Source organism: Pundamilia nyererei, unplaced genomic scaffold (genome assembly GCF_000239375.1).
Source record: "Pundamilia nyererei isolate P.nyererei 1_Seehausen unplaced genomic scaffold, PunNye1.0 scaffold00011, whole genome shotgun sequence".
NCBI classification, from domain to species: domain Eukaryota; kingdom Metazoa; phylum Chordata; class Actinopteri; order Cichliformes; family Cichlidae; genus Pundamilia; species Pundamilia nyererei.
In genome coordinates this window covers 3,693,548-3,708,659 of record NW_005187412.1, presented here as the reverse complement: position 1 = coordinate 3,708,659, position 15,112 = coordinate 3,693,548, and the positions used below count along the sequence as shown (strand labels likewise).

General features: G+C 41.0%; 1 protein-coding gene across 1 annotated transcript in view; it reads right to left on the bottom strand.

Moving 5' to 3' along the window:
• Positions 1–15,112, bottom strand: part of cmtm4 (CKLF-like MARVEL transmembrane domain containing 4) — a 22,221-nt gene extending 7,109 nt beyond the window's left edge. The window contains exons 1-2 of the mRNA XM_005724233.2: positions 14,177–15,112; positions 5,726–5,902 (exon numbers count right to left, since the gene is read on the bottom strand). Coding sequence (XP_005724290.1) covers positions 5,726–5,902; positions 14,177–14,362 — 363 coding nt within the window. The 5' untranslated portion in view covers positions 14,363–15,112. The remainder of the gene's footprint in view (positions 1–5,725; positions 5,903–14,176) is intronic.

The following is a 15,112-nucleotide window of genomic DNA, read 5'->3' as shown; positions in this document are numbered from 1 at the left end:
CACATCATTGTGGAAGAATTCTGGCCTGCTCTCCTTTGCCTCATTTCATTGAGGTTTGTGGGCATTTGTTTATGTGACGGCTCTCTTATGGTCCAGCCACAGCATTTGAGTCTTGACCTTTTTTTTGCAATTTCTCTGAGAATGGCACAGTCTGACTTTGGGATGAATTTGCCTGGATGTCCACTTCTGGGAAGACCATCGGCTGTCTTACCTGTTACCACTTGTGAATAATCTTTGTCATTGTGAATGATGGACTTTAAATTTGTTGGATTATTTGGCCTTTCCAGATTGCTGGGCAGCTTCTCTGAGATCATTGCTGATCTCTTTCCCCCTGAACGCTCCAGGCCAGCAAACTGCCAAAACCACTGCTTTTATAGAGCCTCTTAATCCCCATGGAAAGGGTGTGCCTAGTTTTGTTTTGTTTTGTTTTAGTTTGTTTACATGCTGCTTCTTCATTTGGCTCAGTTTTTTTTGTTTAATAAATAATGACTCAGTGTAATCTTGATAGATAAAACCTTAGAATTAAAATCTAAGGTGTTCTTTCTTTCACCATAATTGTACCTGCTATTTATTTCTACACAACATCATTAGGATACTTGTTATTTTGGCTATTTCTAGACTTGGTAATAAGAAGGCAGAATTCCTGAACTTCCCTCTTGACATCCTTCCTCTTAGACCAACCTTGGGTTATAATAACAAATAAAAAATATCCACTCCTGGTGTTTTAACATAAAACTTCAATTTAATCTACTTAAAGCACTCACGGCAACAAATATCCTACAGCTGCCTCTTGCTTTTACATTTAAATAACTTTTAAAACAACAAAAATACATTTTAAATCACAGCACAACATGTTTGTTACCCCAAAGCACACCACTGAAATAACAAACTAATGTAATGTGAGCTCAAGATAAAACTGAGCTGTCTGAAAGCTGCTGCCAGTGATGTGCATTAGTTAAACCCCACAAGACTAATTAAAAAAAAACTGGCACAATGTAGCCTCCTATTAGTCTAAGGACTGAGCACATTGTGGCTGATGTTGTATACTGAACAAACAGAGCTTGTTTGCACTCTTCTAACCAGCCAGACTGCATCCTGGTGCTCCATATCCAAAAACCACAGGAGAGCAAAGAAGCCAACAGCACATATTTTTTTAAAAGCCACCTAGCACCTCATTCATTCAATTCAAACAAACACTCAGTCCACACATATAACTAACTCCATCCCCCACGTTTTTACACATAGGAAGTAATGTGAAAGAGACAGTTGCTTTTCAAGTACCGCTCTCCTGTTCTTGGCACGCCAAACTGTGGGGAGGGGGTTAATATTGAAGGGCTCAGCGTGGCTGGGGCACGGCCCTCGTGATCAGAGGCGTGATTATAATCATTGCAGACATGGTCTCTCATATGATACGCATGGACCATACAATAGCAAAGTCAAAAAGGCTAGCTGGTCGCAGACTTACACACATGTGCATGCACATACCTCAGCAGGGCATAAAAAGTGAGATAATGTGCCACTGATCTCATGGTTTAATCAGTAACATAAATACAGAACCATATCTCTACATGTTAACTGGGAAAGTCAATGAACACCACAGTTATGATCTTAACCTTCGACCGTAATCTTAAACCCACTTCAAAGGTGCACACTCAGCGTACTGCAAACACTGCTCGCATTACTCATGCACTCCCATCCAGCTTGTCAAACTGGTTAAACGAGACACAGCCAACCAGATATTCCTGTTCCATTGTGCTCTTTCATGTGCACAAACGATTTTGCGCGTTTTCATGATGCCACTTCAATCCCACAGTCAGTTCAGTTGTTTCTCAACCTCTCTGCTTTACCTTCGCCCAAAAGTCACAAATCACACATGTGATTATATTCTTTCCTGAATTTTCCCATATAGGTCCAATAGAAAAATGTGCATGTAAACAACTAGCATGGAATTTCACAGCCTATGAAAAATTTAAAGTCTCCATCTCGAAAGTTGCGCTCTATCTGACCAGCAATAATGGTAATTGCCTGAATGCAAACATTTTACCAGGAAAGGAAAAGAATAAAGTGGGATTCTAAGTGACTGTTGTCTCTACAGTGCTGTTTGGAAATGCTGTTTAACAGCTTACTGTAGTGGAACAACTCAGCATCCAGTTGTGGGCTTCCACCCTGAATTACTTACTTCATTCATGTATTAACTGTGATGAGATACTCTCTGTTCTCAGAACAAAACAACCAGAAAATACTGGCAGGGCAATCGAACGGCCGCTCTCCCTCCAACGAGAGAATAACAACGCTATTATCTGTCTCTCCCTTTGTGTCTTTAGTTTTGCCTCATTTCTGTCCCAGAATCCCCCTAGCATGACCCACAGCTATTTGGCTGTGAATGAAGAAAACAATGGACCGAATTATCTGCCTTCAAAAACTAAATCCTCGAGTTTAATTTAATCACCTAAAGTTACAGAGTAGCTAGGACTGCAAAAGAGTCCTAGGACTGCATTCATTTCCATTTGGAAGAAGGGGAATAGGGTCAAGGCCTGTGTTTCCCCCTCTGTGATGACTTTGGCAGCACAGAGGGGGAAGTGGAGGAGATGGGATCGTATAGCACGTAATTGTTAGATTAAGAACCCTTCTACTGAGAGTTTGTAGTTGGGAAACAGAAAAGTCAGCAGAAGGTTTAACAGTTGGTTAATACTGTGAAATGCTCACTCGTGGTAAAATTCCCAGGGGACCAATGTGACCGGAGCAGCTTTGACTACGATAGACATAAACAGTGTGTGGCTGAGCCCACACCGTGGAGTGCGTCCAAGGAACGTGGGCTCGTCAGCTAAGCAGTTTGGAGTGAGAGCAAACACTGTTAAATCTGCAAAGTAACACGTTCGGTAAACCTTTGTTTGCAACATTTTGCTAACCGAAAAAGTCCTTCATATTTGACAAATTCACCTTTATTCTTTTGCATAACAGCATAAAGTCCAGCAACACCAGTGTGCCAAACCACAGGCCATCAAACTCCAACCTCTTTGTGTGAACCCAATGCCAACTCCTGAGCTCAGGCTTAAGCACACAAACACACAGTGTACATGCTAATTAAACATTTCATTATTTAACCATTAATCTCCTAAATGGAAAAATAATAACCAGGCAGAAGTGACAGGAGAAACGCCAGCGGGCTTAAGACGAAAAAGAACAGGCAGTCTTGAAAAGAGCAAACAGAAGGATTTTGGATTATATGGACAGTAATGGTTACAGGTATCTGGTAAAAGTTCCTAAATCAGCACTCTTAAATTAGCCCTGGCCTCTATGGGACTGTAAAACGCTTTGTTCGGTGTTACTCTGCCAAAAGCAGACGCCAAAGGCACACCCTCTCTTCATGTTTGAGGTGGAATACTGTACTAAGGATACCGTAGAGCAATCTGATAGCTGTGGTTAGATCTGAACATCTGGCTTAGCATCCACATCTTTACTACAGTATGTACTGTAAGCTGGAAGTATGGTCAAAGAAGTTTCTTCTACACGTGTCTGTAAAAGACACTTGGCTGCAGATCAGAACTCACCACCAACTGCTTGTCAGGCAAACAGTTAGAGGCTGCCAGTATCTCCTGGAGAATACCCACCAGCTCATTTTCTTACAGCTGACAGTGCACATCCTGGTAGCAACATGGAAACTGTAATGACTTTGTGCTAGATTTTATTCTAGTGCTAAATACAGAACAATATTCAACAAACAGAAGTTCAAGTAAAGCTTGTTTCAATTTCTTACTTTAGAAAGAAACTAAGTTTAAATGCTTTGTTTAAATAATAAGCTTAAATCTCCTTGCATAAATGCTAAAACAGAACAATCATCAAGAAGATAAAAAAAAGTAAATCCGTTGGGCATCTTTCTTTGGCTTTAGACAACAATTCTGATGGCAAAAGAACTAAACGGGACAGGCAAAAAAAAGAAGAAGAAGAAGATAAAAAAAAGGCAAAAAAGGAAAATCACTGCCTGGCTAATATTAGCTAACCTGGCTAATATTAGCTAACCTGGCTAATATTAGCTAACCTGGCTGATATTAGCTAACCTGGCTGATATTAGCTAGATAGAGCCTGGTAGAGCCTGACTGGTAGAGCCTGACTGATGTAAGGTTTTTTAAACTGATATTGATGGCAGACAGCCACCATGCGTTTGTGTATTTTTATTATTATGCATGTTTATTTTCAGTCAAGCAAAAAAATGTGATTTATCAGCTGATATTTTTTTCTCTTAGGAAACAAAACAGAAACAGATTTCACTAATATTTGCTCTGTGTATCTATTTGTGAGTCCTTACTAAGATTACACAAGATTCCTGTTTAAAAACGAATCTTGTTTTAATAGTATGATTTGCTCTGTATAGTTTTTATTATCATTTATTGGCTGAGCAGGCTGTGTAAATCAGCTGATACCCACTATTTACCAATATACTGGAATGTGCATTTCTAAATAACATTTCTAATTTAAAAAGTAGAGATGGGAGAAATACCCTCCAACAATGGTGTGAGTGTTACTGTTGTTGTAGTTTGTCCACCAGAGGGAACTCAGCAAGTCATGTTTGGATTACCAGAAACACAACAACCATCTGATCCTAGCATCTAAACCAGTAATCCACGACTTGTCGTTATAATAATACAGGATCATTTTTAACCCACACTGCCATATCATTGTAGTAAAGACTGCACTTAACAACTTTTAAGAAATGTTTGTGTTCTGTGTCTGAAAGAAAGAAATATCAGCTGCTATATCAGACTTTTAAAAACAAATATCAGTATCGGTGAATCATATATCTGTCAGGTTCTAGTGAAAGTAAACATAATAACAAGAGACACATCAAGCCATGCCAGCCTCGCTGTATTTTACTGCTGCTTAACAGCTAAACTGAGTTAAATGCTAACAAGCCTATTATAGCCTCTTAAAATGATAACAGCTCCTTAAATAGAGCTAAAAAAAAAAACGTACAGGGAGTCTTTACTGCTGCTAATGTAGATAAAATTTATAACTGTACTGGTCACTGGTCTCAAGATGAGTAAAAACCCAAAGCTTAGAAATTTAATGCCATGTAAACCTTTACCGGGACCACTGCATTATTATCATAAGGTGAGCATATTGATAGATTTACACGTGCAGCTAAGCATTAAATTGTAAGCCAGACTGTCGCTAAATATGACGAGAATAATGCAAAATTACTGCTGTGTAAACCAGTAAGGTTTCAGAGGGCAAATTTAAACCCTACTCTTCTAAAATGTCATGTTGCCTGATTTTAAATTGATTTTTTTCAGGATTAACTTCTATATTTAGGAAGGCTTGAAAATGCACAAGCCTCAGGGGAGTCTTCAGGAGTATGATGACCTCTGATGCTGAGGAGTGTTTTGACTCTGCTATCAGCCACAAGGACATGACAACCGATTGTAGATAGTGAACAGACATAACATCTTTCCATATCTGGAGAGTAAGGGGGTTCATGTGTGAGATTAGAACTTTAAAACCGGATGCCGATGCCAGCTGTAATGCGTGCATGAAGATGGAATTTCATAGTGAATTTATCTAAATGCTGTACTATTCATCTGTATCTCCTGAGGAATTATCTCTCCTCAATGGCAATCCAAGTATCATCATAAACTGCATTAACATTAGTCATCCTGTTCTTTATTTAGAGGTTCAGCAGTACATTACTGTACATGAGCTATGTTAACACTCTGTAGTGTGGACGTACCGTGAGGCTCCAGTTTACGTGGGGCACCTTGGTGTGGATGTTGAGGCAGAAGATCAGGAGGAGGACTCCTGTCACCACAAGAGCACTGCAGCTGACAAACTCAAAGAAGTAGACCCCTCCACAGGGGGAACACATCATGATAGTTTCTATGCAGATGAAGCCGATGAGTGAAAGGACCTGAAGTGAGAGGGAAGACGACAGGAGAGACGAGAGTTAAAATAAGATACAAATAAGATACACTTTGTTTATTCCACAGGTTGGGAACAGCTTATCTCAATAAAATAAATACAATATCACAAAATCAAATAGCCTGGAAAGATAAAGAATGGAAAAACTTAACAGAAAACTGAAAAAGTGCAGTGTTCAAATGAGCTTAATAAGAGACATCTAACAGAGAAATGCAGGTATCGTGGTGTGAGATGGTAAAGATTTTCTGTATATGTCCTTGTGGCAGCAAAGCTGAACCAGATGTTAGAGGAGGTCTTTAGCTGGTGCAGAGGGTGGTCAGGGTCTATCAACATCCGTTCACCACAGCCACTGTCATGCTGATGACCTCTGCATTGTTAACTGGGGAATCCAAATACTGTATTGATTCAAACTGGATCCAAACAAGAACTGTAACGATGGGAGAAAATTCCCCCGACAAGCGATATGGACACAATCCCACAGCTAGAAGTTCAGTATTCAGGCCATAGACAAACTCCTTTACAGTACTGCACAGGACTACGCCGTCTTTACTTATAACTGGTGCACTGATTGCACATTTTATCTTATTATGTGCAGCAAGGAGGTGCTTTGGTTAGCATTGTCACCTTATTGCAAGAAAGCTTCTAATTCAAAGCACAGCTGGGGTTTATGTGTAATTTGCAAGTTCTTTACCAAAATACCAGCATTTATATGTTAAGACTTCACTTTATAATACATCGTTTCTGCATGCCAAAGACAACTGCTGGTTCTAAATTTGGCTATGGATGACAGGTAGATAAAGTGCTCATATATGATAAAGCACTGCACAAATTTATGTTTAAATGTAGTCTCAAGCACTTTGAGTGCTACTATATCACATTTACCACTCTGCAAAAAATCCTGCAGCCAGGTACAGTCACACTGTCCAGGAAGCATGAGTGTGGTGCTAATAGTGCAGGGATATATTGAGTATATTATGCCAACAACAGGTTAGATAATTCACTGGCTGATTAGTGAATCATCTCTAAAAACTAAAACCTAGGTCAGCATGAGCAGTCTGCATTCATTATCCTAGAATGGAGTTCATTATTCAGTCTCTTTTCTGAATAACTGTGGGATCCGTCAGACCTTTGACAAAATATGTCTGACCTTCATTTCTGAAGCTTGGACAAATCTGACAGTGAGTCTTACCAGCGACGCCAGTTAACAAATGATACGCCAGCACATTAAATACAAAGTATATAAAAACTTAAAATATATACATGCCTAATCAGTATATTGAATATAAGCATAAAGAATACTGTAAGTTATTTCTGTAATATTATGGGATTGAAATGTCAAACTTTCCAGTTCATAAAGCGATTGTCCTATGAATAGACCAGAGTCTGTGATCCCATGAGTTCTGCTCCTGGCAGTTTGTGAAGATGCCCGCTTCCAGCCAACAGCCATCAACAAACCACAGTATGGGAAGAATTCTGCTACTTAGGTGTTCTTCTGCCATCTAGATCCCGACAAAACCACACACAGATTGCCAACTGCCTAGGAGCAGTCCAAAACCAAGAGGCATAGCAAAACCATGAAAATGCAACATAATACCGACCTGAAGTAGCTAAGAATCAGTTTTCTAATTTTATGCAAACTGCAAAGGCCAGTTTTGCATGAGCAGACGTGAAGGATGTGATAAGAGACTCCAGTTTTCCTTTCTCTTTCATTTACAAATGTTAACCCTGAAAGTCTACGCAATGTTAGTGAAACTTCACTCAAGGTCATTTAATGCAAAACAACAGCAATCACATATCAGACATATGCAATTTAGAGATCGAACACAATCTGTTTGACTAATAATTCACACACAGTCATCTCATCCACGCTCAACAAAATGCACTCAAAAAAAACCCTAAAACTTTGCCAAGGAACAGCTTCCCACTCCTCAGTGTTACTTGGAAGATATCCTTTGAGCTGATAAAACATCAGCTTGCAAGCATCAACCCAGCAGCAAAGCGCAGCGGCATAGCTGGTGCTGCTTTACTGCCTCTTGGCCTGGACGGTTTTCCATCATTGAAGCAAAAATGAATTTTGATGTATTGAGATATAATAAGAGCCGTCGCCTACTGTTTGCATCTGTGTTTTAGCAAACAAGACCTATTCATAAAAGATCTAAGAAGCACAATGGCTTGCAGGATCTGTGCTTCATTTACTGTATGCGGGTTGGTTGTGAATCACAAAGCCCATATTTGAACATGGAAAAATAAATACTAACTTTCGTGCTAAACAGTTTCTGTTAAGATGATTTCGGATTATTGTAATATTCCATGCAGGAATGGCTTTTTGTCCAAGTTGTTAAAACATTAAACAAGGAGCTGCGCTCAAGTAGCAAAGCTTGAAAGGTAAGATCGTTTTTTGCTTTTCAAAGAAAGTTACTGAAGAAACTGGGTCAAGTTTGAGGCAGGTATTTTTTTTATTTCGCTACTTGTCATTACTAACAAATCTAAGCAGTTTAAGCACAAACAGCATCCCCTTTTCTTTGGCTCTGGCTTATTTTAGCTACTCAACTGTCTCTGTGTCTTTTGTTGCAAAAGAAAAATGATCACTTTAACAGCAGATATTTGTCCTTTAACTACATTTTACATTAAAACAAAACATTTATCAAAATAACATCATGTACAGTAGTTTATATGAGTATTGAGCTAACTCGTATTTATTTTTCTTCCAAGGAGCCAGGCTCTTGGAATTTCCATTTTTGGAGGAATTTTGTTGTTGTTGTTTGTTTGTTTACCTACTCCAGCTGATGAACCAGTGCTGTGTCTGCACATAACAGACCACTTAGCAAAGAACCTATTTTAAATTGTATTTTTAGCCACCTTTGTGATAGCCTGTCTATTTGGTATCTCTCAGCATCTCAGTATGATGTGGAGTGTATCAGTATCCATATTAGTATCTGAACGTTACATCCTTAGGAAACACACAACAGAAAAAATCCAACAGAGACCTGACACGCGACCTGAGAGACACCCCTGTCCCGGTCTGGGGAAGGATGAGTGTCAAAAAGCCATTCTTAAAGAAGGGACGCAGGAGGGAAAGGCTGAGGAAAGCCAAATCAAACAGGATCTGACCTGAACATCCGGTCTTATAAAGTGGCGAGTGCGAGTGCACGGGTCAGAAAAGGGGTACAACAGTGAGTGTCTGCAGCCATCTGTAAGACACAGTGGAGGCTCTATGGTGGTTTGGGGTTGGATTTTAGATCTTTAAAAAGATCTAAAAGATGTTTAAAAACTTTTAAAAGATCTTTAAAAACTGATGGACGAATGAACGCAGAAAAGCACCATCAGATTTTCATTCACCATGCAATACCATCTTGAAAATGTCTCATTGGGAATGGCCTAATTTTCCAGCTTGACAGTGATCAAACACACTCATCTAATGCAGTAAAAATATATCAGGATACAATAAAGGTGGTCATACCAAATATTGACTTTCAAGCTCATTAGAATTGCACCAACTCTTTTTCTCCTTATATACCTGTACTTCCACGTATGTTTTCACGTGCTTCTAGAAATCACTGCATCTATTTCCCATTTTGCTGGCAAAATATAAAAGAAGGAGGGATTGCGCAAAACTTTTGCAAAGTACTGTAATCTCTGAGTCACAACTGCAGCTTCACAGTGTTGTGCGGGTCACATGAATAGCTTATTAAATCCCACAACATTTAATAAATTTACCCACATTGTGCTTGTGCTGGCACACCCAGTCAGTTCAGGCACATTAATTTAAACAGCCATCCATTTTATTTTAACTGCTTATCCATCGCAGGGTCACAGGGAGTCTACTCCAGTATCCTGCTAATGCAAAGACCATTTAAACTTTAGAACCGTCATCTAACCTGACATGCACGGCGCTTGTAGCACAAAGCTAGAGCTTAGCTAACTTGTGGGACTAATTAAGTAAGGTCCATGGTAAATATGTGCATGTAGGATACTGAGCATTCAAAGAACTTCATTCATTTAGACAGCATTTTATTCTCGACTATCCCACACTGGGTGCAATATGGGGTCAATTCGGATTCAGTATCTTCCCCCATGTGGGCTGGAGGAGCAGAGGGTCAAACTACCGAACACGCGATTAGCGGACAATCTACCCTCCCTTCTGACACAGCCAGTTTCTTGGACTCTCGATTGTAGATATGTGTTGGTTAATCAGTGAGATGAAGCTGAAATAAAAGAACTATCTCTACCACTACACTCCTACACCTTGTTGGCCACCCATCCCTCCATCCATCCATCCATCCATCCTCTTAACTGCTTATCTAATTCAGTGTCACGGGCCGGCCTGGTGGGTGGGTGTTATGTTACAAAGAAGAAAAGAATTAACTTCTAAATGCTCAAACATGTATGTTTCTACACTAGCATAACTAACAAAGAGCAAGTCTAGCAGATTTTATCTCAGAAAACGATCATTTATTCAACCCTGTTTATCCTGTTCAGTGAGCAGAGCTGTTGGATGACTGGCACTGGTAAAGCATAAGGGGAAAACCCTCCACAGTTTGTCAAACTCCAGTCTGATCATTTAAATCTCTGTCTGTGACATTACCTCACAGGAAACCGAAAGGAAGAGAAAATAAGTCGACTGGGCAGACTATCGTTAGGACAACAGTTGAATTGTGTGCAGTTGCCGAAGCCTCATTAGAGTGTGTAGCTGGATAGCAGCCTGTCTTTGACTGAAATACAACTGAAAGGGTCACACCCAAACAGGAATGAAGTGCACTGCACTGGGAGATGATGTAATGTCTCTCAAAGAAAGCATATTACTTCCTCCATGCCCCTGTGTAGCAGGTGTCAGGCAGTCACAGGGGAGGAGGCGGAGAATTGCAAGCACCACACTGGATAATTTTGTAAGTATTGATTATACGTCAACCTTCTCTCTTGTTCAGTCTATTCATCACGCATCGTATGTGCAGGAACAAATGTGTCAGCTTTCTTTCCCTTCTTTCTCCTACATGCAAACAAGTCCTTATCTCAGGGATTTAGCACATTATTAGTTGCCTTAAGGACATCTTGGATGCCGATCCCCTTCTTATACGCCATCTGTTGTGAACAGATAATTAAAGGAGGAGAATGGGAGGCTTTATTGTTGAAACTTTGCAACACTATGTGCAGGACTTCCACACTGTACTACTTCATGCAAAAAAAAACACCTTAAAAATGACCCAAAAGATTGAATGTGCTTTAGCAGGAGCTCACAGTCGGGTATGAGATGGAAAATTTACCCTGAATGCTGGTTAAATTTCACCCCAGAGGAAAAGTGTGTTGCTGCACATATGCAACAGCATACATGTCTCCCCTCGTGCCTGCACAACATTCCTGTTGTCTTTATGCCATCCTGCAAGATCCAAATAAGTCGTGTTTCAACCACACGAGAGTAAAGCACATGGCGTCTCTCTCGGTTAAGCGTGTGCTGACATTTGGGAGCATATGGTAACTTCATTACACAAGATTTGGAGAAAGAACACCTCTCCTTAATATTTAACCTCCACTTGTTAGAATATTACTTTAAAAAAAGGGCAGGATACACACCATAACAGAAAAGCTGTTATTTATCATGAAGGCATGAGCCCTGCTGGGAAACAGTGTGATTGATAGGTGTACTATAAGGCCCAACAAGGTATCAAATTCCTGTCACTATGTCGACGTGCATGATGTGAATATCAGCTGGACTTTGTTGACCCGGTCACAAAGAGACAAAGACAAACCTGCTGTCAGGATGGGCGCACCTCGATCAGGTTACCTGCCACTGAGAGTTTGTACTGCTCAGTGCAGGGCCAACAGCAGCAGCATCACATGTATCAATTCACCCAAGATATGACAGGTGACTGGCCCCCTTAAAGCTTTTGTAAATGCATATTTGTGGAAAAAAAGGACGTATGAAAAAAGGAAGGTTTGAGGGGATTAAACCCAACTACTTTAGTGTCTTTCAGCCATTTATTCAACTGTTTAACACAGAATTCAGTCAAACAAATTTATAAAACAGGATTCCACTTATAAAGCCCTTTAGGTTGATTGGACATAACAGATAAAGGCTGCCGTCAGCAAATCTATTCTTACTTGCCAATAAACAGATGGCAGATAATGAATGAATACCTAGTCGATACAGACGTCCCAACCATAAACTGGAGCATCGAGTGTACTGCTGACAGTAGACTGCTGCCATTTGCTACATGATGCCCTTTTGCAGTGCATCTCCTCCACATTGTTTTGCTTGTTTTTCCAGCTCTGAAAGATCATCACTGCTCCTTGGCTGGCACAGAGTGAAACAATTAGAGGAGAGAGCAGTAAAAATGAAAGCCGATGAAGCCATTAATGCTTGGCAGGATGCCTTTAAAGGCCTCTTCTCTCAAGGCCTCCTCTAAGGTACTGAATATAAACTTGGATGACTTTGACTGGTCCTCTCCTTGTTCACAGAGGAGAAACGTGGCTATTTGAAACTGCAAAAGTACTCCCACGCTTCTGAAGTCTAAAGTACAAACAGAAGATTATTAATAGATATGAGATGACGCTTGTTCTCTTGTACCCACAATGCCTGTAATACAGATTCTACTTCAAATACCTCAACTGATTTTTTTTAATGAGTTATTTATGCGCTATTCATGACTTGGCCTATTTCGGGGTATCACAACTAAGTACTTTTTCTGGAATAGAGCAAAATGAGACTTTGAAGTATCACAGATATTTTTGTAAACAAATCTAGAATTATTTTTAGGGCAAAGTCTTTGCACAGATGTTTGTGTTTAGACAAAACTTAAGACATAAGGAGTTTGGCTTAAATTGTTAAATGAGAAAGAAACTGCTATTCAGGTAATCTACAGGCACACCTCCCAAAAAACATACATAGTATATATATATATATATATATATACATATACATATATATATGCAATTACATTAAAACCACAAAACCAAGCACCTGGATGTTTGCACAGGTGGAGAATGTAATTTTATGGTGTCTTATGTCTGGGCAGAGGATGTGGCTCTGTGGCTAAAAGTAAAAAAACCCAAAAGAAATTAATTGACCAGCAAAGTCTAAGGCAATACTCAAACATTTCCGGTTTGCTATGAAATGCGTGAAGATTATAAATCTAATACTTTTAAGTTACCGCCTGCTCCAAACTTCTCCCACGCTGATGACAGAAGGATTCCTTGCCTTCCTTCCCACATACAGGTAAACATCACAGGTGTGCAACAGACTGTGAGCTTCTCTCAGACCACTGGGACACTCAGCCACCCACAAGCTAAAAAAAAAAACAACAACCTTAAAACTTTTTCTGCATAAGTTTTTAAAGTATTGCAGAGAAACTGCCTCCCACATACATTGTTCTCCTCCGTGTTGTTGGGGATACACTCCAACATGTGTGTGAGTGTAGCCCCGTAGTGAATTTTTCTTGGCAGAGGAAGAAGAGAAATGGTCCCAGTTTGATAGATGTTTCCTCCTCTGGTGAGTTATCAGATCTTTGGGACCCTTTCATTGTGCTTTGTTGTTGCCTCTTATCCCAGTTCAGACATCTGGTTTGGGTGAACTGATTCAAAACTTCCATCAGAAATGTGTTTTCCACTGACTACAGCGTGAAAAGAAATGGTGATAACACTTTTTATCCTCAACAGCAACTGAATGGGTAACACATACAGGTTTTCCCAGGTGCCTCACCGAGTACAGCCGTATTTGCACACGTGTTTAAGTGGTCTGGAGCAGCAAACAGCCACACAGTGAAAAAATGGAACTACTTGCAAATATGCAAGTGGTAACTAAAAGTTATCAAGACGTTCAAGGAGCACAAGCGAATCGCAAATGGCAGACATTATTAAACACTATAAATCCCTCTGGAATAGTACCCTATTATGTAGGAGCCATTATCCATTCAAAAACAAGCTCGCCTCTATACATTCACTAGTCATGGGGTAGGCATACTGTTGAAGTGACCTCTAGTAGGGATGCAGTGAAGGTTAAGCCAGGACCGGTGTGGCTAACTTTAGAATGAAACCTCGGGGTTATTATTGCACATAAATAATAAGTAAGGTATTAATGCTTAGCATACAGCGAGTTTAACTATAGCTGCACTTTATCGTGTTTTGCCCCCTGGAAGTTGAGTTTTCCTCCACATGTTAGTTGCTGATCAGTAGAAGTTATGCACCAACGGTGCGTCACAGCTTGGCCACTTAAAGGAAGGCTGTACATCTCTGAGTATTACTGCAACGATGTCGCCATGCTTTGACTTACCACTTCAACCACCTTTAAAATCCCCAAGTATGACTTGAGGTACTCCATGTCGCACACTATCCCCCCAAAAACGTTCCGCGAATGGACGGGCTCGGTGGTGGGCTGGTAGGGACTGCTGGCCCCGGAGATCATGGAAGTGTTGGAGGCCTCGCCGTCAAAGCCCTCCGTCTCCTCGGTGGTCCTCATGATTTCTGGAGAAGCTGAACTCTTTTTTTTTTTAAGAGAGAGAGAGACAAATGGAAACCGACGCTGCCAGTCCTCCTGGATCTACCTCACTGCGCGGCTTATGTGACAGAGAGCACACTTTGTTCCACGCAAGCTGGGAGCAGATGGGGAAAACAAACCGGACAGTCCACTTTTCGTAGCCACCCCGAGGTGAAACCGCAACGGTAGTTGTTCTTTAACATCGCGTGCAGGACTGGTATAGGATCAGTGCAGCCACCCCCTCCACCTCCAGGCGGTTCCTCCCGGTTCCAGTGTTGCGCCTCTCCAAAACAGCCGCACTTAGAACTATGTTAGGTGGGTCACTTGTTCGAGTCCTTGTGCCACTCACTTTACCACGGACGACTCCGGTTAGTTCGGCAGATCGGGGGGAAATGCCTGCCGTGCTGTGAGACCGAAAAACATTCACCCATTGTGGCCCAGAAGAAGCGAGAGAGATCCGCGCTGTCTCCTGTTGTAAACTTAATTATGCAGCCTCCACAGCAGCAGCAGCAGCAGCAGCGCGCAGTACGGCTGCGTACGGACAGCGGCGTCCCTCGCTGTGGATGGAAAGCAGGCTTGTCTCCGCCCTCCTGAAAACTGCACATTCTTCAGAGTAGGCTCTGCGCCCGGTTTAACTGCTCCCAAACAGCCTGCAAAACGAATCCAGCCGGAACCACGCCGACAGTACCGAGCCCTTCTCACACACTCACATTCGTCGGTGTGACCGTGCAG